This window comes from Anomaloglossus baeobatrachus, unplaced genomic scaffold, assembly GCF_048569485.1.
Source record: "Anomaloglossus baeobatrachus isolate aAnoBae1 unplaced genomic scaffold, aAnoBae1.hap1 Scaffold_1002, whole genome shotgun sequence".
In the NCBI taxonomy this organism is placed as follows: domain Eukaryota; kingdom Metazoa; phylum Chordata; class Amphibia; order Anura; family Aromobatidae; genus Anomaloglossus; species Anomaloglossus baeobatrachus.
Window position 1 is genome coordinate 1 of NW_027441829.1, and position 24,040 is coordinate 24,040.

The 24,040-nt window shown below is 55.8% G+C and overlaps 1 protein-coding gene across 1 annotated transcript; it reads left to right on the plus strand.

The window, feature by feature from the left end:
- The first annotated feature begins 2,580 nt into the window (after positions 1-2,580).
- Positions 2,581-24,040, plus strand: LOC142260386 (surfeit locus protein 1-like). Its single transcript, XM_075331900.1, has 8 exons — positions 2,581-2,623; positions 2,670-2,788; positions 15,838-15,920; positions 19,575-19,763; positions 21,057-21,129; positions 21,442-21,604; positions 23,184-23,265; positions 23,713-24,040. Exons 1-8 carry the CDS (start codon positions 2,581-2,583, stop codon positions 23,774-23,776), a joined length of 816 nt encoding a protein of 271 aa, XP_075188015.1. The 3' UTR covers positions 23,777-24,040.

A 24,040-nucleotide genomic window follows, 5' to 3' on the forward strand; every position in this document is an offset into this window, starting at 1 on the left:
ATCCATCTGTGTATCTGCTTGTAACTATAGCGTATCTGTATCTGCACTTCTGACATAATACCTGTAAATCCCATCTTGTATATATTATAGTATCTAGTGTGCCCTTAATGCGATTAAATATATAATTTAATCTTGGGCTGTTTCTTTTATTTCGATCCCTGAACCCCATGTCTGTGAGCTCGGTTTACCATTACACACTACATGGGCTGGTTTCTGGCCTGATATAGTTCTGTTAACAGACCAGGCCTATTTCTAACGAGGAACTGGTGGCAGATCACTGTACTGGGCCGGCAGAATCCTGCTTCACTGGGCTAGTGGAAAGGTTCTGGCGGTCTGTCGGGGTTGTGAGAAAGATGGGTGCCGTTCTGGAGTTTGCACGGTGTGCTCTGTCTCCCTCCCTGTGCCCGCATGGACAGGAGGCATCAGTGTTATACTAAACCAAGTGGACCTTATGTGACGTTTTGCTTCCCAAGGTTACATGTTGGCGGAAGTGACGAGGTAATATCATGTGGCTCCAACGTATTAGAGGCATCAGGGTGGGGCTGCGAGGTGCAGTTTCGTGGAGAGACGCTGCGTGACCCCCCCCCGACCCGGTTTGTGACAGTATCTAGCCTGAGCCCTGCCGTCAGTCATTCAACAGTGGGAAATTACAGGGGATCTGCCGCAAGCTTTACATATAACCTGATGGCAGTATAACCAGACACTGAAGCCTGACTCCGGGACCTCACTGACTGGACTGCAGGCCGTAGTCTTTACAAAATGCCTGTTCTGTCTGATGTACTGTACATGTAGCAGAGCTAAGAGTGAAGCTGTGAATTACCCCACCCCTGACTGGCGGCTTCCTGTCTATAACCACGCCCACACCTCTGGCAGTTTCCTGTATATAACCCCGCCCATAACCCTGACTGGCGGCTTCCTGTCTATAACCCCTCCCCCACCCCTGAATAGAAGCTTCCTGTCTATAACCCCACCCCCACCCCGAAATAGAAGCTTCCTATGTATAACCCCACCCACACCCCTGACTGGCGGCTTCCTGTGTATAACACCACCCACACCCCTGACTGGCAGATTCCTGTGTATAACCCTGCTCACCCCTAGACTGGCAGCTTCATGTATATAACACCGCCCCCACCCTTGGCTGGTGGCTTTCTGACTAACCCCGCAACCACCCTGACCGGTGGCTTCCTGTGTATAATCATGCCACACCCCTGACTGGCAGCTTCCTGTATATAACCCTGCCCACACCCCTGACTGGCAGCTTCCTGTATATAACCCCGCCCACACCCCTGACTGGCAGCTTCCTGTGTATAACCCCGCTCATACCCCTGACTGGCGGCTTCCTGTATATAACCAATCCCACACCCCTGACTGGCGGCTTCCTGTGTATATAACTCCGCCCATACCCCGACTGGCGGCTTCCTGTGAACAATCCCGCCCATACCCTTGACTGGCAGCTTCCTGTATATAACCCCGCCCATACCCCTGACTGGCGGCTTCCTGTATATAATCCCGCCCATACTCCTGACTGGCGGCTTCCTGTATATAATCCCGCCCATACCCCTGACTGGCGGCTTCCTGTATATAACCCCGCCCATACCCCTGACTGGTGGCTTCCTGTATATAACCAATCCCACACCCCTGACTGGCGGCTTCCTGTATATAACCAATCCCACACCCCTGACTGGCAGCTTCCTGTATATAACCAATCCCACACCCCTGACTGGCAGCCTCCTTTATATAACCCCGCCCATACCCCTGACTGGCGGCTTCCTGTATATAACCAATCCCACACCCCTGACTGGCAGCTTCCTGTATATAACCGCGCCCATATCCCTGACTGGTGGCTTTTTGTTTATAACCCTACCCACACCCCTGACTGGCGGCTTCCTGTATATAAACCAGCCCATACCCCTGACTGGCGGCTTCCTGTATATAACCCAGCCCATACCCCTGACTGGCGGCTTCCTGTATATAACTCCGCCCACACCCCTGACTGGTGGTTTCATCGCGCCCTATATTCTGCTGCTATCAGATTAGTAAAGCTGCCTTTAACCCTGTGTTCTCTGCAGGGTTGGAGATGATGTACTCTGTGTACTTCTACCATTCATTTCTAGGCTTATCATCTGTGAACTGACCAGTAGATGTTGTGGAAAGATGCTGGGGGTGTGTGGTCTCCCCGCCGTTGGGGGGTGTGTGGTCTCCCCGCCGCTGGGGGGTGTGTGGTCTCCCCGCCGCTGGGGGGTGTGTGGTCTCCCCGCCGCTGTGCAGTAAGATCCTCTGCGTCTATAGAAGGTCCTACAAATAGAATAAAGCTGTGGAGCAAATCTGCGCGCATGTGAGAAGAGGAAGGTCCAGAACACTGAGACAGTAGAGTGTCAGCGCTTTATTGCAACATGTTTCGCTGTGCATCCCGTATCTGACTTCCTGATGAAGTGAGGATGCACAGCGAAACGCGTGCAATAAAGCACAGACACGCTACTATCTCAGTGTTGTGGACCTTCGTCTTCTCACAGCCGCGCAGATTTGCTCCACAGCTTCATGGTCCTGCGTGGCTTGTGCAGCCGCTGTATTAGGTGCCACATGGCGAGCGCACAGCTCTTCTCACCTTTTCTGAGTGATTTGGGTGAGACCCTATTGTGCTTTTTATTCATAGTTTTTTCTTCCACCAGGTCCTAATGGCGGCTCACAGAGACTAGTCTCATCTTCCACAGAGTCCAGGAAGGACCCACTGGTGAAATGGCTCCTCTTACTCATCCCTGTCACCTCCTTTGGGCTCGGAGCTTGGCAGGTAACACTTTATATAGGAGAGAGTTCCTATATAACAACACTCTACCCGCTCCTCAGGTGATGTATACACTGTACAGTATCTGTATACTGAGGCTGTTCCTGCTCCTCAGGGGATGTATACGCTGTGCAGTATCTGTATACTGAGGCTGTTCCTGCTCCTCAGGTGATGTATACGCTGTACAGTATCTGTATACTGAGGCTGTTCCTGCTCCTCAGGGGATGTATACGCTGTGCAGTATCTGTATACTGGGGCTGTACCTGCTCCTCAGGTGATGTATACGCTGTGCAGTATCTGTATACTGGGGCTGTTCCTGCTCCTCAGGTGATGTATACGCTGTGCAGTATCTGTATACTGGGGCTGTTCCTGCTCCTCAGGTGATGTATACGCTGTACAGTATCTGTATACTGGGGCTGTTCCTGCTCCTCAGGTGATGTATACGCTGTACAGTATCTGTATACTGGGGCTGTTCCTGCTCCTCAGGTGATGTATACGCTGTACAGTATCTGTATACTGGGGCTGTTCCTGCTCCTCAGGTGATGTATACGCTGTACAGTATCTGTATACTGGGGCTGTTCCTGCTCCTCAGGTGATGTATACTGTCACAAACCACCGGGGGGGTCACTCAGAAATCCCCCGCGCTGGCTACCAGTACGTCACAATCGGGGGGTAGCAAGGGGGTGTCACCCCTCCTTTATACCTCCCGACCGACAGAGCACATGACGCGCTCTCTAGCGCCCCTCTTATAGTCAGGCCAATTATGGAATTGCCCGACAATAAGCAAGGAGGCCGCTATACTACTTATGCCGATTATTGAAGGGTCCCCGGTGAGAGTAGGGTATATATTCCCCCGACCTCCGCGGGCGGAATATATAATATCTTCCCGGATCTCACTGGCCTCCCCACAATAATCCTTGGCACAATTCGCTGCCACCAACCGCTTCACGGTAACTATTAGCCGAACACACAGACGTGGGATTCGAGATCGAGATAACAGAACAGCCCAAGATTAATTATATAATTTAATCAGCTTAAAGCACACTAGAACTACAATATATACAATAGGGAATCTACAGAATATACATATGTCAGAGTACAGTTACAGATAAAGCATGGGTTACAAACAGGCATACACAGTTCAATCAGTTACCTTGTTGCGTCTGGCCACAGGGGGGCGCTGTAGACCAGGTTTCCAGGAACTCTCTCACAGGTCTGTCCCAACCAGGCCCCCGAGCAGAAGAACCTTGGAAAATGGCCGAAGCAGGGTTATCAACCTGGGCAAATCCAGGTCTCCTCCTACCTTAGTGACCTCACGGGGAAGCACTGCCACTCCCCCTGCATGGATCAGAATTATCCAGAAAAGGGGATTTTGGCCATAACTGGGCCTGGGAGCGTCGTAGACGGACGCCAATGCTCTCATTGTGACAGTTATGAATTTAGCTGCAGAACGAGGGGACTCATGACCTGTCTACGAGTTCCCATATGGCTGATATCACGTTTGGTGTGTTTCCCAATGTCCTACTTCCATAAAAAGGGTGTGCCGGCATCGTCCACATGCGGAGACACCATTGTTATGGTTGCCATATTTATCGGAAATATGGCTTGCGAGATATGAACCATTTTTTACTGGAGTCGTTCTGTCTGGCTACTTCCATAGCCTTGCTAATGAGATAGCAGCCCCAGCGGCAGGGAGTCATCCTGGATCCATTGTCCTCACATCATCTCATTTCCATATCACAGGACATGGCCATGGATGTGTAAGTGGAATGTGACACCTTCCAGATGCTGTACATTTGGAACAAGAAGGGAGGGGGGCACTGCCAGGGAGTGATGAGAGCAATTATGACTTCTCGTCATAATTCCTCTTCATATCCCAGGCTTTACCTCACACCTCCCCCCTTTTGAGGGCGCTAGGGGGCAGCACCCTCCGGTGTTCCCCCGTGCGCCCGTCCGCGACCTCTCCTTGTCGGGACAGCCCGTCTGCGTTACCGTGGTCACGGCCCCTTTTGTGGCGAATGGTGAAGTCGTATTGCTGGAGCGCAAGGCTCCATCGCAACAATCGCCCATTCGTCCCAGAGACGGTGTGCAACCAGCTGAGGGGATTGTGGTCCGTCTCCACGATGAAGTGGCGCCCGTATAGATAGGGTTGCAGACGCTGCAGGGCCCACACTATGGCCAGGCACTCCTTCTCCATTGTAGAATAGGCCACTTCCCTTGGTAACAGCTTCCTGCTCAGGTACAGGACTGGGTGCTCTTGGCTCGCAGAGTCCACCTGGCTGAGCACCGCACCGAGGCCGAAGTCACTGGCGTCGGTCTGTACTACAAACGGCCGCGTGAAGTCGGCTGCCTGTAGCACGGGCGGGCTGGACAGGGCGTCCTTTAGGGCCCGGAAGGCTGTCTCGCAGTCCACTGTCCAATCGACTGCAGAGGGCAGCTTCTTCTTGGTGAGGTCCGTCAAGGGCTTTGCCAGGCTACTATAGCATGGAACAAACCTCCTATAGTACCCAGCGGTCCCCAAGAAGGACATCACCTGCTTCTTGGTCCTGGGGGTGGGCCAGGATGCGATGGCCCCCACTTTCTCAGGCTCGGGCTTCAGCGTTCCCCCACCTACCCGGTGACCGAGGTACTGGACCTCGCTCATGGCCAGCTGACACTTTCCCGGCTTGATGGTCAAACCTGCCCGGTGGATCCGCCTGAGCACCTGTGCTAGATGCTCTAGGTGGTCCTCCCAGGTGGGACTGAAGACGGCAATGTCATCCAGGTACGCGGCCGCGTACCCTTCAAGTCCCTTGAGCAGGGTGTTGACCATCCGCTGGAAAGTGGCAGGGGCATTCCTCATCCCGAATGGCATCACCGTGGACTCGTACAGTCCAAATGGGGTAATAAAGGCAGAGCGTTCCCTGGCCTTGCGAGTCAGGGGGATCTGCCAATATCCCCGGCTCAGGTCCATGATGGTCAGGTACTGAGCCCCGGCCAACTGATCGAGCAGGTCATCGATGCGTGGCATTGGGTACGCATCGGCGACCGTGACAGCATTGAGCCCCCTGTAGTCCACGCAGAACCGAGTGGTTCGGTCCTTCTTAGGGACGAGGACTACAGGCGAGGCCCAAGCGCTGTTGGATGCCTGGATCACCCCCAGCTCCAGCATCTCGTCAATCTCCTGGCGCATGTGTTGCTGCACCTCCAGGGAGACCCGATATGCTGAACGCCGGATCGGGGGATGATCCCCAGTGTCCACGTGATGGACAGCCAAGTCAGTCCTTCCGGGCTGGTTGGTAAACAACCCCCGGAAGGGGTGTAGGGTGGCCCACAGCTGGGACCGTTGGTCCTCCAAGAGCTGGTGGCCAACCTCCACATCCTCAATGGATCCGCCTGCCCTAACCTGGGCTAGCATATCCAAGAGGGTTTCCGCTTCTCCCTCCTCGGGCAGGTTGCACACGGGGAGCGCACATGCCTCCCGCTCATGATGTGCCTTCATCATGTTCACATGGAAGGGCTTCCGCCTTCCACGGGCGGGGTCCAGGGTGACCAGGTACGTCACAGGGTTGAGCTGCTGGTACACGAGGTATGGGCCTTCCCAGGCTGCCTGAAGCTTGTCCTGTGGTACGGGGACCAGTACCCACACCTTTTGACCCACTTGGTAGGTCCTCTCACAAGCGTTCTGGTCGTACCAACGCTTCTGATCGGCCTGGGCTTGAGCCATATTGTCGTGTACCAGTTGCGTCAAGGCCTGCATTTTGTCCCGGAAGCGCATGACATACTCGATAACCGACACTCCAGGGGTGGCCAAATCCCCTTCCCAAGCCTCTTTCACCAGAGCCAGGGGGCCCCGCACACGTCGCCCGTACAGGAGCTCAAACGGTGAGAATCCTGTTGAGGCCTGTGGAACCTCCCGGTAAGCAAATAACAGGTGTGGGAGATACCGCTCCCAGTCACGCCCGTGGGAGTCGACCAACATCTTAAGCATCTGCTTTAAGGTGCCATTGAACCTCGCGGGGGGGGGGGGGGGGGGGGGGGGGGGGGGGGGCAGGGGGGGGGGGTGGGGCAGCAGAGGCCATTAGTCTGTGGATGGTACGGGCTGGCCACCAGATGTCGCACCTGGACTTGCTTACAGAGGGCCTCCATCAGCTGGACATGAATTGGGTCCCCCGGTCAGTGAGCATTTCCTGGGGAAAACCCACTCGGGAGAAAATCTCCAGCAATGCGGTGGCCACCTTGTCAGCCCGAATGGACGACAAGGCCACTGCTTCTGGGTACCGGGTGGCATAGTCCACTACCGTCAGTATGAAGCGTTTCCCGGAGCTGCTGGGGATGGCCAGCGGGCCGACCAGATCCACAGCCACCCTCCTGAAAGGCTCATCGATGATTGGCAGAGATACCAGTGGGGCTTTGGGGCGTGGCCCCGCCTTCCCCACTCTCTGACAGGTTTCACACGAACGGCAGTAGGCAGCCACATCGGCCCCCATTTTTGGCCAGTAGAAATGCTGGTTTAACCTGGCCTTGGTCTTAGCGATCCCTAGGTGTCCGGCCATCGGAATCTCATGTGCGATCCGCAACAACTCCGTCCGGAACGGATAGGGTACCACCAACTGTCGGTCCCTGGGCCACGCCTCCGGTGAACCCTGCTGGACCGTGGCCCGGTACAGCCGTCCTTGGTCCCAGACCACTCGCTCCGGGTCCGAGTCCGAGGGAGGCTGTGCCGCCTGCTCCTTAAGAGCTTTCAGGCTGTTGTCAGCTTCTAACGCTGCCTGAAACCCCTGACTAGATGTGGCCAGAATCGACGAGACTGTCACATCTTCAGTCAGTACCCCGGGACCTGTGTCCTGGCCTCCACCTGACTCGGCTGCCACTTGGTCAGAAGGGGAAGAGCTATCGGACCTCCGGGAGGCCCCTTGGCTTCCAGCACTCCCACTGCGGGTGACAGCGGCCACAGCCGCTGCGACCGTGGGTCGTGCCTGCTCCTCCTCCGTTCCTGACCAAGTCGCCGGTTCAGGCAGACCTACCTGGCTTCCTGACACCCCGGTTGTGGGGGAACCCTGCACCGAGATCTTACCTGGGAGCACTTCCGCTCCTGGACCGGCCCCAATCTCACCTGCCTGTTCCCCCCCTGCAGCAACAGAACCCCGCTGTGAAATCTCTGGGGACCCCACATTTGCTGTGGTAGCCCCCACCCCACACACTGGTCCTCCCCCTGCAGCACCCTGCTCTCTGCTTATCCCTGCAGAGGGCAACAGATCCCAGCTCACAGGCTGGTTACTTGTAGAGGCATGGTCACACCTTTCTCTGACCCCCTCCCCTGTCACAGCTGCAGCTGCGTGTGTGTCTATGGTGTCTGTGCAAGCAGAAATATCAGAGTTCACTCCCTCCTCCCTTACATCATTCATAGATAACACATTAACATTGTCAGGAGTCATGTCAGCACTGGCTGAAGGTTCAGCCTGTGGGGCGGGGCCAAACTGGGAGGTTATTTGCCCCAAATCTGTCCCAAGTAGCACGTTTGCAGGGATCCGATCAGTTACCCCCACCTCCCTCACCCCTCGCCCTGCGCCCCAGTCCACATAAATGTCAGCAACAGGCAGCGCCGGGTCAATGCCTCCAATCCCGGAGACAGCGAGGGTTTTTCCAGGGATCAAGTCTTGGGGGGACACCATCTCAGGCCGCACCAGAGTCACCTCCGAGGCGCTGTCTCGCAGTCCTATGGTCACAGACTGGCCGACGGTGACAGGTTGGAAGCTGTCCAGGGACCTACCACCACCCCCACCCACACAATACACCTTGGGCGGCCCTTGGGACGGGGACGGAGCCGGGGCCTTGGGACGCTGAGGGCACATGGCCTTGAAGTGTCCAGGTAGGTTGCACTGGTGGCACCGTCTTGGTTCCGCCACGGGCCTGGAGAGGGGAGTTGAGGGGGACACCCCCTGCAGTCTAGGGGCAGGTGGGGCAGTCGCAGAGTTCATCTTACCCCCTCTCCAGGTGCTGCTGGTGGCTGCTCTCCTGGCTTCAGGAGCCCGGTTGTTGGTGTAGTCATCGGCAAGGGCAGCTGTAGCCGTGGATCCCTTTGGCTTCTGGTCTCGGATGAACTGGCGGAGATCCTCAGGGCAGTTCCACAAGAGTTGCTCCGTGATGAACAAGTCCAGGATCTCCGGTCCGGTGGAAAGCTGCAGGCCTTGGGTCCAGTGGTCGGCAGCTCGGGCAAGTGCCCGCCGGTGGTCAGCCCAGGAGTCCTTTGGTCCCTTCTGCAGCGTCCGGAACTTCTTGCGGTAGGACTCCGGGGTGAGGTTGTACTGTTGGATCAGGGCCCGCTTGATGGTGTCGTAGCCCTGATCTGCCTCAGCAGGCAAGTCCCCAAGGATATCCAGGGCCTTACCCCTTAAACGGGGGGTCAGGTATTTGGCCCACTGGTCCTTGTTCAGATGGTGCTGCAAGCAAGTCCGTTCAAAAGCAGTCAAGAAAGAGTCCAAGTCTCCATCCTTCTCCAGCACTGGGAAGTCCTCAACACGGACCTTTGGAAGTTTGGTGTCTTGAAGGTCACGTGTGGCTGATGAGGGCCGGAGCTGAGCTAGCTGCAGCTGGTAGTCACGCTCTGCCTGGCGCTCTTCACGCGCTGCCTGCCGCTCTGCCCTGCGCTCTGCCATGAGTATCTCGTAGGTATCCCGGTCTCCAGCCTGGAGAAGGGCCATAGCCATTTGAAGAAGGCTATCCGAGCCTCCCAGGCTCGGTGGAATGGCACGTGGTGATCTGCGGCCCGCTGCGGAGCCTGGTGCTTCACTGTCCATTGCAGAGCGGAGGGCTGGCATCTGGCTCGTTGAGGAACCTTGGGCGAGCTCCTCCTCATCTTGTCCAGCAGTCCCAGGTTGTGCGATGTCCTCTGCAGAGCTGTTCTCTGGCGTCGGGCTCCTGGAGGGCTCGTGGACAACCTCCTCATCGTCTCTGGCCTGAGCATCGGCCATTCCTTTGGCTTTGCTCCTGGTGCTATCAGCCATTGTTGCAGACTTTGGTCACTGACACAGAACTGACACCTGATGCCTCCACACACCTTACAGTATCTGCACTCTGACACTCTAGTGTTGAGCTAGTCTGAAGACCCCAGCAGCCACAGCTGCTGCAGGCAGTCTTTAGTGTCTGGGAGTATGGGTCTCACACTCACACACACTATTATCTCGATCCCACCGCTTGCCACCAATATGTCACAAACCACCGGGGGGGTCACTCAGAAATCCCCCGCGCTGGCTACCAGTACGTCACAATCGGGGGGTAGCAAGGGGGTGTCACCCCTCCTTTATACCTCCCGACCGACAGAGCACATGACGCGCTCTCTAGCGCCCCTCTTATAGTCAGGCCAATTATGGAATTGCCCGACAATAAGCAAGGAGGCCGCTATACTACTTATGCCGATTATTGAAGGGTCCCCGGTGAGAGTAGGGTATATATTCCCCCGACCTCCGCGGGCGGAATATATAATATCTTCCCGGATCTCACTGGCCTCCCCACAATAATCCTTGGCACAATTCGCTGCCACCAACCGCTTCACGGTAACTATTAGCCGAACACACAGACGTGGGATTCGAGATCGAGATAACAGAACAGCCCAAGATTAATTATATAATTTAATCAGCTTAAAGCACACTAGAACTACAATATATACAATAGGGAATCTACAGAATATACATATGTCAGAGTACAGTTACAGATAAAGCATGGGTTACAAACAGGCATACACAGTTCAATCAGTTACCTTGTTGCGTCTGGCCACAGGGGGGCGCTGTAGACCAGGTTTCCAGGAACTCTCTCACAGGTCTGTCCCAACCAGGCCCCCGAGCAGAAGAACCTTGGAAAATGGCCGAAGCAGGGTTATCAACCTGGGCAAATCCAGGTCTCCTCCTACCTTAGTGACCTCACGGGGAAGCACTGCCACTCCCCCTGCATGGATCAGAATTATCCAGAAAAGGGGATTTTGGCCATAACTGGGCCTGGGAGCGTCGTAGACGGACGCCAATGCTCTCATTGTGACAGTTATGAATTTAGCTGCAGAACGAGGGGACTCATGACCTGTCTACGAGTTCCCATATGGCTGATATCACGTTTGGTGTGTTTCCCAATGTCCTACTTCCATAAAAAGGGTGTGCCGGCATCGTCCACATGCGGAGACACCATTGTTATGGTTGCCATATTTATCGGAAATATGGCTTGCGAGATATGAACCATTTTTTACTGGAGTCGTTCTGTCTGGCTACTTCCATAGCCTTGCTAATGAGATAGCAGCCCCAGCGGCAGGGAGTCATCCTGGATCCATTGTCCTCACATCATCTCATTTCCATATCACAGGACATGGCCATGGATGTGTAAGTGGAATGTGACACCTTCCAGATGCTGTACATTTGGAACAAGAAGGGAGGGGGGCACTGCCAGGGAGTGATGAGAGCAATTATGACTTCTCGTCATAATTCCTCTTCATATCCCAGGCTTTACCTCACATATACGCTGTACAGTATCTGTATACTGGGGCTGTTCCTGCTCCTCAGGTGATGTATACGCTGTACAGTATCTGTATACTGGGGCTGTTCCTGCTCCTCAGGTGATGTATACGCTGTACAGTATCTGTATACTGGGGCTGTTCCTGCTCCTCAGGTGATGTATACGCTGTACAGTATCTGTATACTGGGGCTGTTCCTGCTCCTCAGGTGATGTATACGCTGTACAGTATCTGTATACTGGGGCTGTTCCTGCTCCTCAGGTGATGTATACGCTGTACAGTATCTGTATACTGGGGCTGTTCCTGCTCCTCAGGTGATGTATACGCTGTACAGTATCTGTATACTGGGGCTGTTCCTGCTCCTCAGGTGATGTATACGCTGTACAGTATCTGTATACTGGGGCTGTTCCTGCTCCTCAGGTGATGTATACGCTGTACAGTATCTGTATACTGGGGCTGTTCCTGCTCCTCAGGTGATGTATACGCTGTACAGTATCTGTATACTGGGGCTGTTCCTGCTCCTCAGGTGATGTATACGCTGTACAGTATCTGTATACTGGGGCTGTTCCTGCTCCTCAGGTGATGTATACGCTGTACAGTATCTGTATACTGGGGCTGTTCCTGCTCCTCAGGTGATGTATACGCTGTACAGTATCTGTATACTGGGGCTGTTCCTGCTCCTCAGGTGATGTATACGCTGTACAGTATCTGTATACTGGGGCTGTTCCTGCTCCTCAGGTGATGTATACGCTGTACAGTATCTGTATACTGGGGCTGTTCCTGCTCCTCAGGTGATGTATACGCTGTACAGTATCTGTATACTGGGGCTGTTCCTGCTCCTCAGGTGATGTATACGCTGTACAGTATCTGTATACTGGGGCTGTTCCTGCTCCTCAGGTGATGTATACGCTGTACAGTATCTGTATACTGGGGCTGTTCCTGCTCCTCAGGTGATGTATACGCTGTACAGTATCTGTATACTGGGGCTGTTCCTGCTCCTCAGGTGATGTATACGCTGTACAGTATCTGTATACTGGGGCTGTTCCTGCTCCTCAGGTGATGTATACGCTGTACAGTATCTGTATACTGGGGCTGTTCCTGCTCCTCAGGTGATGTATACGCTGTACAGTATCTGTATACTGGGGCTGTTCCTGCTCCTCAGGTGATGTATACGCTGTACAGTATCTGTATACTGGGGCTGTTCCTGCTCCTCAGGTGATGTATACGCTGTACAGTATCTGTATACTGGGGCTGTTCCTGCTCCTCAGGTGATGTATACGCTGTACAGTATCTGTATACTGGGGCTGTTCCTGCTCCTCAGGTGATGTATACGCTGTACAGTATCTGTATACTGGGGCTGTTCCTGCTCCTCAGGTGATGTATACGCTGTACAGTATCTGTATACTGGGGCTGTTCCTGCTCCTCAGGTGATGTATACGCTGTACAGTATCTGTATACTGGGGCTGTTCCTGCTCCTCAGGTGATGTATACGCTGTACAGTATCTGTATACTGGGGCTGTTCCTGCTCCTCAGGTGATGTATACGCTGTACAGTATCTGTATACTGGGGCTGTTCCTGCTCCTCAGGTGATGTATACGCTGTACAGTATCTGTATACTGGGGCTGTTCCTGCTCCTCAGGTGATGTATACGCTGTACAGTATCTGTATACTGGGGCTGTTCCTGCTCCTCAGGTGATGTATACGCTGTACAGTATCTGTATACTGGGGCTGTTCCTGCTCCTCAGGTGATGTATACGCTGTACAGTATCTGTATACTGGGGCTGTTCCTGCTCCTCAGGTGATGTATACGCTGTACAGTATCTGTATACTGGGGCTGTTCCTGCTCCTCAGGTGATGTATACGCTGTACAGTATCTGTATACTGGGGCTGTTCCTGCTCCTCAGGTGATGTATACGCTGTACAGTATCTGTATACTGGGGCTGTTCCTGCTCCTCAGGTGATGTATACGCTGTACAGTATCTGTATACTGGGGCTGTTCCTGCTCCTCAGGTGATGTATACGCTGTACAGTATCTGTATACTGGGGCTGTTCCTGCTCCTCAGGTGATGTATACGCTGTACAGTATCTGTATACTGGGGCTGTTCCTGCTCCTCAGGTGATGTATACGCTGTACAGTATCTGTATACTGGGGCTGTTCCTGCTCCTCAGGTGATGTATACGCTGTACAGTATCTGTATACTGGGGCTGTTCCTGCTCCTCAGGTGATGTATACGCTGTACAGTATCTGTATACTGGGGCTGTTCCTGCTCCTCAGGTGATGTATACGCTGTACAGTATCTGTATACTGGGGCTGTTCCTGCTCCTCAGGTGATGTATACGCTGTACAGTATCTGTATACTGGGGCTGTTCCTGCTCCTCAGGTGATGTATACGCTGTACAGTATCTGTATACTGGGGCTGTTCCTGATCCTCAGGTGATGTATACGCTGTACAGTATCTGTATACTGGGGCTGTTCCTGATCCTCAGGTGATGTATACGCTGTGCAGTATCTGTATACTGGGGCTGTTCCTGCTCCTCAGGTGATGTATACGCTGTGCAGTATCTGTATACTGGGGCTGTTCCTGCTCCTCAGGTGATGTATACGCTGTGCAGTATCTGTATACTGGGGCTGTTCCTGCTCCTCAGGTGATGTATACGCTGTGCAGTATCTGTATACTGGGGCTGTTCCTGCTCCTCAGGTGATGTATACGCTGTGCAGTATCTGTATACTGGGGCTGTTCCTGCTCCTCAGGTGATGTATACGCTGTGCAGTATCTGTATACTGGGGCTGTTCCTGCTCCTCAGGTGATGTATACGCTGTGCAGTATCTGTATACTGGGGCTGTTCCTGCTCCTCAGGTGATGTATACGCTGTGCAGTATCTGTATACTGGGGCTGTTCCTGCTCCTCAGGTGATGTATACGCTGTGCAGTATCTGTATACTGGGGCTGTACCTGCTCCTCAGGTGATGTATACGCTGTGCAGTATCTGTATACTGGGGCTGTTCCTGCTCCTCAGGTGATGTATACGCTGTGCAGTATCTGTATACTGGGGCTGTTCCTGCTCCTCAGGTGATGTATACGCTGTGCAGTATCTGTATACTGGGGCTGTACCTGCTCCTCAGGTGATGTATACGCTGTGCAGTATCTGTATACTGGGGCTGTTCCTGCTCCTCAGGTGATGTATACGCTGTGCAGTATCTGTATACTGGGGCTGTTCCTGCTCCTCAGGTGATGTATACGCTGTGCAGTATCTGTATACTGGGGCTGTTCCTGCTCCTCAGGTGATGTATACGCTGTGCAGTATCTGTATACTGGGGCTGTACCTGCTCCTCAGGTGATGTATACGCTGTGCAGTATCTGTATACTGGGGCTGTTCCTGCTCCTCAGGTGATGTATACGCTGTGCAGTATCTGTATACTGGGGCTGTTCCTGCTCCTCAGGTGATGTATACGCTGTGCAGTATCTGTATACTGGGGCTGTTCCTGCTCCTCAGGTGATGTATACGCTGTGCAGTATCTGTATACTGGGGCTGTTCCTGCTCCTCAGGTGATGTATACGCTGTGCAGTATCTGTATACTGGGGCTGTTCCTGCTCCTCAGGTGATGTATACGCTGTGCAGTATCTGTATACTGGGGCTGTTCCTGCTCCTCAGGTGATGTATACGCTGTGCAGTATCTGTATACTGGGGCTGTTCCTGCTCCTCAGGTGATTATATACCCTGTGCAGTGTTCAGTATACTACGGCAGTACCTGCTGTGTCCACACAGTTGTCTTCAGCTGCTCATGCTTGTGCTTTTTCAGCGTGGACAGATCTACACTTTTTTTTTTTTTTCTCTTTCCCTTTTTACTTTTTTCCCCCCTCTCCCTTTTTTTCCCCCTCTCCCTTTTTTTCCCCCTCTCCCTTTTTTCCCCCTCTCCCTTTTTTTTCCCCCCTCTCCCTTTCCCCCCCCCCCTCCCTTTTTTTCCCCCCCTCTCCCTTTTTTTCCCCCCCTCTCCCTTTTTTTTTTCCCCCCCTCTCCCTTTTTCTTTCCCCCCCTCTCCCTTTTTTTTTCCCCCTCTCCCTTTTTTCCCCCTCTCCCTTTTTTTCCCCCCCCTCTCCCTTTTTTTTCCCCCCCTCTCCCTTTTTCTTTCCCCCCCTCTCCCTTTTTCTTTCCCCCCCTCTCCCTTTTTCTTTCCCCCCCTCTCCCTTTTTCTTTCCCCCCCTCTCCCTTTTTCTTTTCCTTTCCCCTTTTTTTTTCTGGCACAGTTTTTTCCATAACGGCTGGTATTCTCTGGGACGGACACTATCACTCTTTGCCGTAGCTGGAGTGCTCGGAGTGCTGCCTCTGAGCCGGTGTCCCCGGTGAAGAGGCCGGGTGACTAGCCTTCTGCCATTGTGGCCAGGTCTTGCTTCCACATCGGAGCCTGGACAGAGGTTTTCCATCCAGTAATTAACCGTTCAGTCGCTGGATCCTCATTACACTGAGGATGGTGGTGGTGGATGTTCAGCGTCCAGTGCTGGTGGCTGTGCCGGGGGCTTCGGATCTCGTGGGGTTGGAGGAGATGCTACGTCACTGCGGCTCTTTATCTTCTCTTTTAGATACAGCGACGGAAATGGAAGCTGAACCTGATCCAGCAGCTGGAGGCGCAGTTTACATCCAGCCCCATATCGCTGCCCACAGAGTGAGTTCCTATGAGCAGTCCCGCTGGGGCCGTGTTGGGGGAGGGGGGTCACCCTGGGGCCGTGTTGGGGGAGGGGGGGTCACCCTGGGGCCGTGTTGGGGGAGGGAGGGGTCACCCTGGGGCCGTGTTGGGGGAGGGGGGTCACCCTGGGGCCGTGTTGGGGAAGGTGGGTCACCCTGGGGCCGTGTTGGGGGGGGGGATCACCCTGGGACCGTGTTGGGGGGGGATCACCCTGGGGCCGTGTTGGGGGGGGGGAATCACCCTGGGGCCGTGTTGGGGGGGATCACCCTGGGGCCGTGTTGGGGGGGATCACCCTGGGGCCGTGTTGGGGGGGATCACCCTGGGGCCGTGTTGGGGGGGATCACCCTGGGGCCGTGTTGGGGGGGATCACCCTGGGGCCGTGTTGGGGGGGGGGGATCACCCTGGGGCCGTGTTGGGGGGGGGGATCACCCTGGGGCCGTGTTGGGGGGGGGGATCACCCTGGGGCCGTGTTGGGGGGGGGGATCACCCTGGGGCCGTGTTGGGGGGGGGAATCACCCTGGGGCCGTGTTGGGGGGGGGGATCACCCTGGGGCCGTGTTGGGGGGGGGGGATCACCCTGGGGCCGTGTTGGGGGGGGGGATCACCCTGGGGCCGTGTTGGGGGGGGGGGGATCACCCTGGGGCCGTGTTGGGGGGGGGGGGGGGAATCACCCTGGGGCCGTGTTGGGGGGGGGGGGGGAGATCACCCTGGGGCCGTGTTGGGGGGGGGGGGATCACCCTGGGGCCGTGTTGGGGGGGGGGGATCACCCTGGGGCCGTGTTGGGGGGGGGGGATCACCCTGGGGCCGTGTTGGGGGGGGGGGATCACCCTGGGGCCGTGTTGGGGGGGGGGGATCACCCTGGGGCCGTGTTGGGGGGGGGGATCACCCTGGGGCCGTGTTGGGGGGGGGGATCACCCTGGGGCCGTGTTGGGGGGGGGGGATCACCCTGGGGCCGTGTTGGGGGAGGGGGGTCACCCTGGGGCCGTGTTGGGGAAGGTGGGTCACCCTGGGGCCGTGTTGGGGGGGGGGATCACCCTGGGACCGTGTTGGGGGGGGATCACCCTGGGGCCGTGTTGGGGGGGGATCACCCTGGGGCCGTGTTGGGGGGGATCACCCTGGGGCCGTGTTGGGGGGGATCACCCTGGGGCCGTGTTGGGGGGGATCACCCTGGGGCCGTGTTGGGGGGGGATCACCCTGGGGCCGTGTTGGGGGGGATCACCCTGGGGCCGTGTTGGGGGGGGGGGATCACCCTGGGGCCGTGTTGGGGGGGGGGATCACCCTGGGGCCGTGTTGGGGGGGGGGATCACCCTGGGGCCGTGTTGGGGGGGGGAATCACCCTGGGGCCGTGTTGGGGGGGGGGGGGGATCACCCTGGGGCCGTGTTGGGGGGGGGGATCACCCTGGGGCCGTGTTGGGGGGGGGGATCACCCTGGGGCCGTGTTGGGGGGGGGGGGGGATCACCCTGGGGCCGTGTTGGGGGGGGGGGGGGGGAATCACCCTGGGGCCGTGTTGGGGGGGGGGGGGGAGATCACCCTGGGGCCGTGTTGGGGGGGGGGGGGATCACCCTGGGGCCGTGTTGGGGGGGGGGATCACCCTGGGGCCGTGTTGGGGGGGGGGGGATCACCCTGGGGCCGTGTTGGGGGGGGGGGATCACCCTGGGGCCGTGTTGGGGGGGGGGGGGATCACCCTGGGGCCGTGTTGGGGGGGGGGGATCACCCTGGGGCCGTGTTGGGGGGGGGGGGATCACCCTGGGGCCGTGTTGGGGGGGGGGGGGATCACCCTGGGGCCGTGTTGGGGGGGGGGGGGGATCACCCTGGGGCCGTGTTGGGGGGGGGGATCACCCTGGGGCCGTGCTGGGGGGGGATCACCCTGGGGCCGTGTTGGGGGGGGGGGATCACCCTGGGGCCGTGCTGGGGGGGGGGGATCACCCTGGGGCCGTGTTGGGGGGGTCGCCCTGGGGCCGTGTTGGGGGGGTCGCCCTGGGGCCGTGTTGGGGGGGGATCACCCTGGGGCCGTGTTGGGGGGGTCGCCCTGGGGCCGTGTTGGAGGGGGTCACGCTGAAGGCGTCCTTCTGGTCCCCCATAGGCGCACATAGAAGATATCGGGGTCTCCCTGCGTTTCTTCATCTTGGTGATCGCACAATTGGGAAGATTTTTTCACTCTCTGTATCTTTACATTTCACACCGCACCGTATGTTGGGAAGACGTCACCCTGCCAGGAACGTGTCCAGCCGGCAGGGGTCAGTGTACAGTGAGACGTCCGGGGGATCTAGAAAAGGAAAACTTATATAACATCAGCGTCTAAGTGTAAAAAAAGATAATGATATTAACCATTTAGTGGCCAGAAGTCTATGGCGGATCTTTGGGAGCCTACATAGGATTCCCCGCTCCGTCTACTGCAACCTTCCTCCACCATTATACATTTCATCACTAAATCCTCTATAACCCACACTGTGGTACTGAGGAATCATCCGCCCTGATATAAAGCTCTTCTAGTGTCTGCCATTACTACCTCTTGTGGTAGTGTATTCCACAGTCTGACCGCTCTAACTGTAAAGAACCCTTTCCTATTTAGCTGCTGGAATCGCTTTTCTCCCACTTGCAGTGAATGCCCTCTGGTCCTTAGTATTGTCTTTGTTAGGAATAAGTCCTGTGCCGTCCTTTATATTGACCACACATGTATTTATACATATGAGATCTCCTCTGAGACATCTTTTCTGCCTCTCATCAGATGGGCGGCCTCCATTACTCCTCATACGGGGCGGCCTCCATTACTCCTCATACGGGGCGGCTTCCATTCCTTGTAATAATCTAGTTGCCGCCTTTGAACTGACTGTAACTTCTGAATGTCCTTATTAAAATGTGGAGCCCAAAACTGGATCCCATATTCCAGATGTGGCCTTACCAGTGATTTATAGAGGGGTAACAATACGTTGGGATCTCTCTTTTTCTCCTCTCTTTTGCAGCTGCTGCCTGACATTGAGTGTTGCTGCTCAGTTACTTGTACCCAGAATCCCCCGCTCTTCCTCCTGTTCTGTAGTCCGGAAGTTACTTATTTAATGTATATACAACTATAGGATGACTCCGTCCTCGGTGCATTACTCCACATTTATCACCATTACATCTCTTCTGTCCAGTGTCTGCCCATTCCCTCATCTTATACATATCATTCTGTAATATAGCATCAAGGTCAGTATTTAATATCCTACATAGTTTGGTGTTGTCATCAAAGACTGAGACTTTACTCTCAATCCCATCCACAAGGTCAGTATTTAATATCCTACATAGTTTGGTGGCAAAGACCGACGACAGCAGGTTCCTATAGTGAGTGCTCCACTTTGGTGGGTCATGTTAGATTGTGCCTTTTTTTTTTTTTTTTTTTTTTGTGCAAGTTGCCTTTTAGTTTTGGATCTCTTCATTGTGTGTTTTAAGCACTATTTGCCCCTCATGTAAAAAATGGGTGTCGCTTCCAATGAGGGTTGAGATTTAGGTTAAAGTTTTGTCAGAAATCCTGGTTTGAAGAACCCAAGAGGGGGTAAAAAGCTGGAGAAAGCAGCGGTCAGTGTATCACCCCCCCCAATAACCCTGACATCCGCACACTGCACACGACTCGTGACTCTGCCGCCTTGTGTCCAGTCCCACAGAACTGCAGACAATGGAGTTTCGTCCCATCAAGGTCAGCGGACATTTTGATCATTCGAAGGAGCTTTACCTGAAGCCCCGCACCCTGGTGAAGCCAAGTAAACAGTCCCAGGAGTCCAGTGGGCTGGGACCTCAGGAGATCGGGGCTCACGTCATCACCCCCTTCCTCTGTACAGACTCTGGGTATGTAATCTCACTATGTGGTGGGTGCCAATACTTTACTGGGATGGAAATGTTGGGGATAACTTACTTCCATCGCTGCTGGTGGATCTTCTCTGATAAACATGAGAATATCTAACCCACGACTCCTAGATATAGATGACCGCGTCGTGTCATAGGTGCCATGCCTTCTGGAAAGCTGCTGGAAATGTATCATTGTCGTGGATGGGGTGGCGGTGCAGACGCAGTGACGTATTGGATGGGGTGGCGGTGTAAGCGCAATGACGTCTTGGATGGGGTGGCGGTGCAGGTGCAGTGACGTTTTGGATGGGGGGCAGTGTAGGCACAGTGACGTCTTGCATGGGGCCTCGGTGCAGGTGCAGTGACGTCTTGGATGGGGGGCAGTGTAGGCGCAGTGACGTCTTGGATGGGGCCTCGGTGCAGGTGGAGTGACGTCTTGGATGGGGCAACGGTGCAGGTGCAGTGACGTCTTGGATGGGGCGGCGATGTAGGTGCAGTGACGTCTTGGATGGGGTGGCGGTGTAGGCGCAGTGACGTCTTGGATGGGGGGGCGGTGTAGGTGCAGTGACGTCTTGGATGGGGTGGCGATGTAGGTGCAGTGACGTCTTGGATGGGGCGGTGATGTAGGCGCAGTGACGTCTTGGATGGGGCGGCGGTGCAGGTGCAGTGACGTCTTGGATGGGGTGCAGGTGCAGTGACGTCTTGGATGGGGCGGCGGTGCAGGTGCAGTGACGTCTTGGATGGGGTGCAGGTGCAGTGACGTCTTGGATGGGGCAGCGGTGCAGGTGGAGTGACGTCTTGGATGGGGCGGCGATGTAGGTGCAGTGACATCTTGGATGGGGCGGCGATGTAGGTGCAGTGACATCTTGGATGGGGTGGCGATGTAGGCGCAGTGACGTCTTGGATGGGGTGGCGGTGCAGGTGCAGTGACGTCTTGGATGGGGTGGCGGTGCAGGTGCAGTGACGTCTTGGATGGGGCGGCGATGTAGGCGCAGTGACGTCTTGGATGGGGTGGCGGTGTAGGCGCAGTGACGTCTTGGATGGGGTGGCGGTGCAGGTGCAGTGACGTCTTGGATGGGGCGGCGATGTAGGCGCAGTGACGTCTTGGATGGGGTGGCGGTGTAGGCGCAGTGATGTGTTTGGTGGGGCGGCGGTGCAGGTGCAGTGATGTCTTGGATGGGGTTTCGCCCCGGCTGTAACTATGTCATCTTGGTGTGATCGGGTGGGCTGTGTTTTTGCCAGTGTTCCTTAGTTTTGCTCCTCCACCCTAACAAGCTGTAACACTTTCCCCCGCAGAATCACCATCTTGGTAAATCGAGGATTTGTCCCTAACAAGAAGCTGAATCCACAGACGAGAATGGAGGGTCAGGTGAGCACAGAAGCGGCTCACCGGCGGCATTACAGTGAGGGTCTGCGGTGGGGCAGGAGACTATAGGTCTATGGGCTCGGGTCTGCCGCCATCATACGTGCCGGTATGACCTTACTATAGGGGTCTCCTCACACAGGAAACCCCCTGACATGATCCCAGAGACCACTCCTGCGGCCACACGTCACCACTATCTCCAGGGCCTGCTGTAGAATATGGCCATATACTGGTGGGCAGGAGGGTGGTCTTCTGCCGGCCATTGTCCTCTACCCTCGTGGACCTGTGTGAGGGCTTCATCAGCTTCTTTCTGTGTAGATTGATGGAAATCTGGATCTGGTGGGGATCGTGAGACTCACAGAACCTCGCCAACAGTTTGCTCCAGAAAATGATGTGCAGAACAACGTGTGGTATTATCGGGACCTGGCAGCCATGGCGGATCGGACCGGGGCACAGCCAATATGCATCGAGGCTGATTGTGGTAAGTACCGCAGCCTTCACTGTCTCAGTACTCCCTGAAGCTCTGCTGGACATGGCGGCTGTGGAAGGGTGCAGTGCTCCGACACACTGCATGCCATGAGCAGCCGTGTTATAGAAGGGGAGGCTGCAGCATAGGAGGCTATAGCGGGGGGGGGCTCAGGTGAGGCGACAGCAGTGGCCTCAAGCAGGGAACGCCGCACCATGAGAGGCTATAGCGGGGGGCAGCGGTGGGGGCTCGGGTGAGGCAACAGCAGTGGCCCCGAGCAGGGAATGACCCACCATAAGAGGCTATAGCGGGGGGGCAACGGTGGGTGCTCGGGTGAAGCCACAGCAGTGACCTCAAGCAGGGAACGCCGCGGCGGGGGCCGTGGAGGTGATGATGGGAAGGCGACGGTGGTGGCCCCGGGCAGGGAAGGCAACGGCAGGGGCCCTGGGAAGTGGAGGTGATGATGAGAAGGCGACAGTGGGGGCCCCAGGTGGGGGTGTGTTTGATGGGAGCCCCAACAGGAAGGCTATGGCGGGGCCCTGAGCACGGGAGTCCACAGTGGGGGCCCTGGGCTGGAAAGGCTAAGGCGGGGAGGCCACGGTAGGGACCCCTACATGAATCTTATTGTGAACATTACCATGCTTCGTTTTATTGCATTTTTTTTAATATCAAAATGCAGAAGTCGCCCTTAGTAATTGGTGCTCTGCTTCCAGGCTTCTGATAGGTGCAGTCTGGGTGTGGGGGGCTTCCAGGCTTCTGATAGGTGCAGTCTGGGTGCGGGGGGCTTCCAGGCTTCTGATAGGTGCAGTCTGGGTGTGGGGGGCTTCCAGGCTTCTGATAGGTGCAGTCTGGGTGTGGGGGGCTTCCAGGCTTCTGATAGGTGCAGTCTTTGTGCGGAGGGCTTCCAGGCTTCTGATAGGTGCAGTCTGGGTGTGGGGGGCTTCCAGGCTTCTGATAGGTGCAGTCTGGGTGTGGGGGGCTTCCAGGCTTCTGATAGGTGCAGTCTTTGTGCGGGGGGCTTCCAGGCTTCTGATAGGGGCAGTCTGGGTGCGGGGGGCTTCCAGGCTTCTGATAGGTGCAGTCTAGGTCCGGGGGGCTTCCAGGCTTCTGATGGGTGGTCCGGGGGCTTCCAGTCTTCTGATAGGTGCAGTCTGGGTGCGGGGGGCTTTCAGGCTTCTGATAGGTGCAGTCTAGTTGCGGGGGGCTTCTAGGCTTCTGATAGGTGCAGTCTGGGTGCGGGGGGCTTCCAGGCTTCTGATAGGTGCAGTCTAGGTGCGGGGGGCTTTCAGGCTTCTGATAGGTGCAGTCTAGTTGCGGGGGGCTTCTAGGCTTCTGATAGGTGCAGTCTGGGTGCGGGGGGCTTCCAGGCTTCTGATAGGTGCAGTCTAGGTGCGGGGGGCTTCCAGGCTTCTGATTGGTGCAGTCTGGGTGCGGGGGGCTTCCAGGCTTCTGATAGGTGCAGTCTAGGTGCGGGGGGCTTCCAGGCTTCTGATTGGTGCAGTCTGGGTTCGGGTTTGCTTGTCCTGTTCTTGCTTTTCTCCCCTCCCCCATTGTAACAGATGGTTGTTAATAGACCTTCTCTATTACATCTCAGACAGCACCGTTCCTGGGGGTCCTATCGGCGGACAGACCCGTGTGGCGCTCAGAAACGACCATCTGCAGTACAGTGTGACCTGGTAGGTGGATCTGTGCACATGGGCGCCATATTTATCAAGCCCCGCCTTCAGACACTAAGTGGGCGTGACTTCCTGGTCGCGCACCATGTGACTCGTCTTTTTCCATTATGTGTAACACATGGGACCACCAGGAAAGTCTCCGAGTGTGCGCTAAATATACTTAAATAACCTCCTCCCTACATGTACATAAGGGACGTATACCCCCGAACTGCATGTGATCGAGCTGAGGAGCCCCAAAACTGCAGTGTACACCGCCCGAGTGCCGCTCACCCACGACTCCTGATATTGGCGCTCTCTGCTGCGTTCTGACGGTGCAGAACCTTCCTCCCAGCCCTCGCGGTTCGATCACAGCACACCATAATGCTGCCTACTGATTGTTTCCACCAGTTGGGGCATCACTCCCATCCGTCTGTCCTGAGGTCATCTGTTGCTTTCTCTCATTTCCAGGTTCTCCCTCTCCGTCTTCACTTCTCTTCTGTGGTTCCAAAAATTCATCCGGAAAGCCCATTAGTGACGTCCCCAGAGATCAGCGCCGGTGGAGAAGGCGATAGAAGAGATCGCAAGGAATGCTGGCCGGGAGATTCGGGTGGACAGACGGCTCTGGACATGTTGGTTACTTCCACTGCCCGGGATTTGGGGGGCACATTTAACCCCGTCAGTCCAGTGAATATTCAGACTCAATATTCTATCACTGATTAGCCGCTCCTGTCTGTTGGTGAGGACACGGCGTCTATTCAGGAAGCCTCCAGGTAATAAAGGTTTGTTCTGACAATGA

Excerpts from the sequence above, each read along its gene's own strand:
- LOC142260386 (XM_075331900.1), top strand. The coding sequence starts at position 2,581 with ATGGCGAGCGCACAGCTCTTCTCACCTTTTCTGAGTGATTTGG. Across the intron at positions 15,921-19,574 it reads CCCATATCGCTGCCCACAGA|TCCCACAGAACTGCAGACAA; the intron begins GTGAGTTCCTAT and ends CCTTGTGTCCAG. Across the intron at positions 21,130-21,441 it reads AGACGAGAATGGAGGGTCAG|ATTGATGGAAATCTGGATCT; the intron begins GTGAGCACAGAA and ends CTTTCTGTGTAG.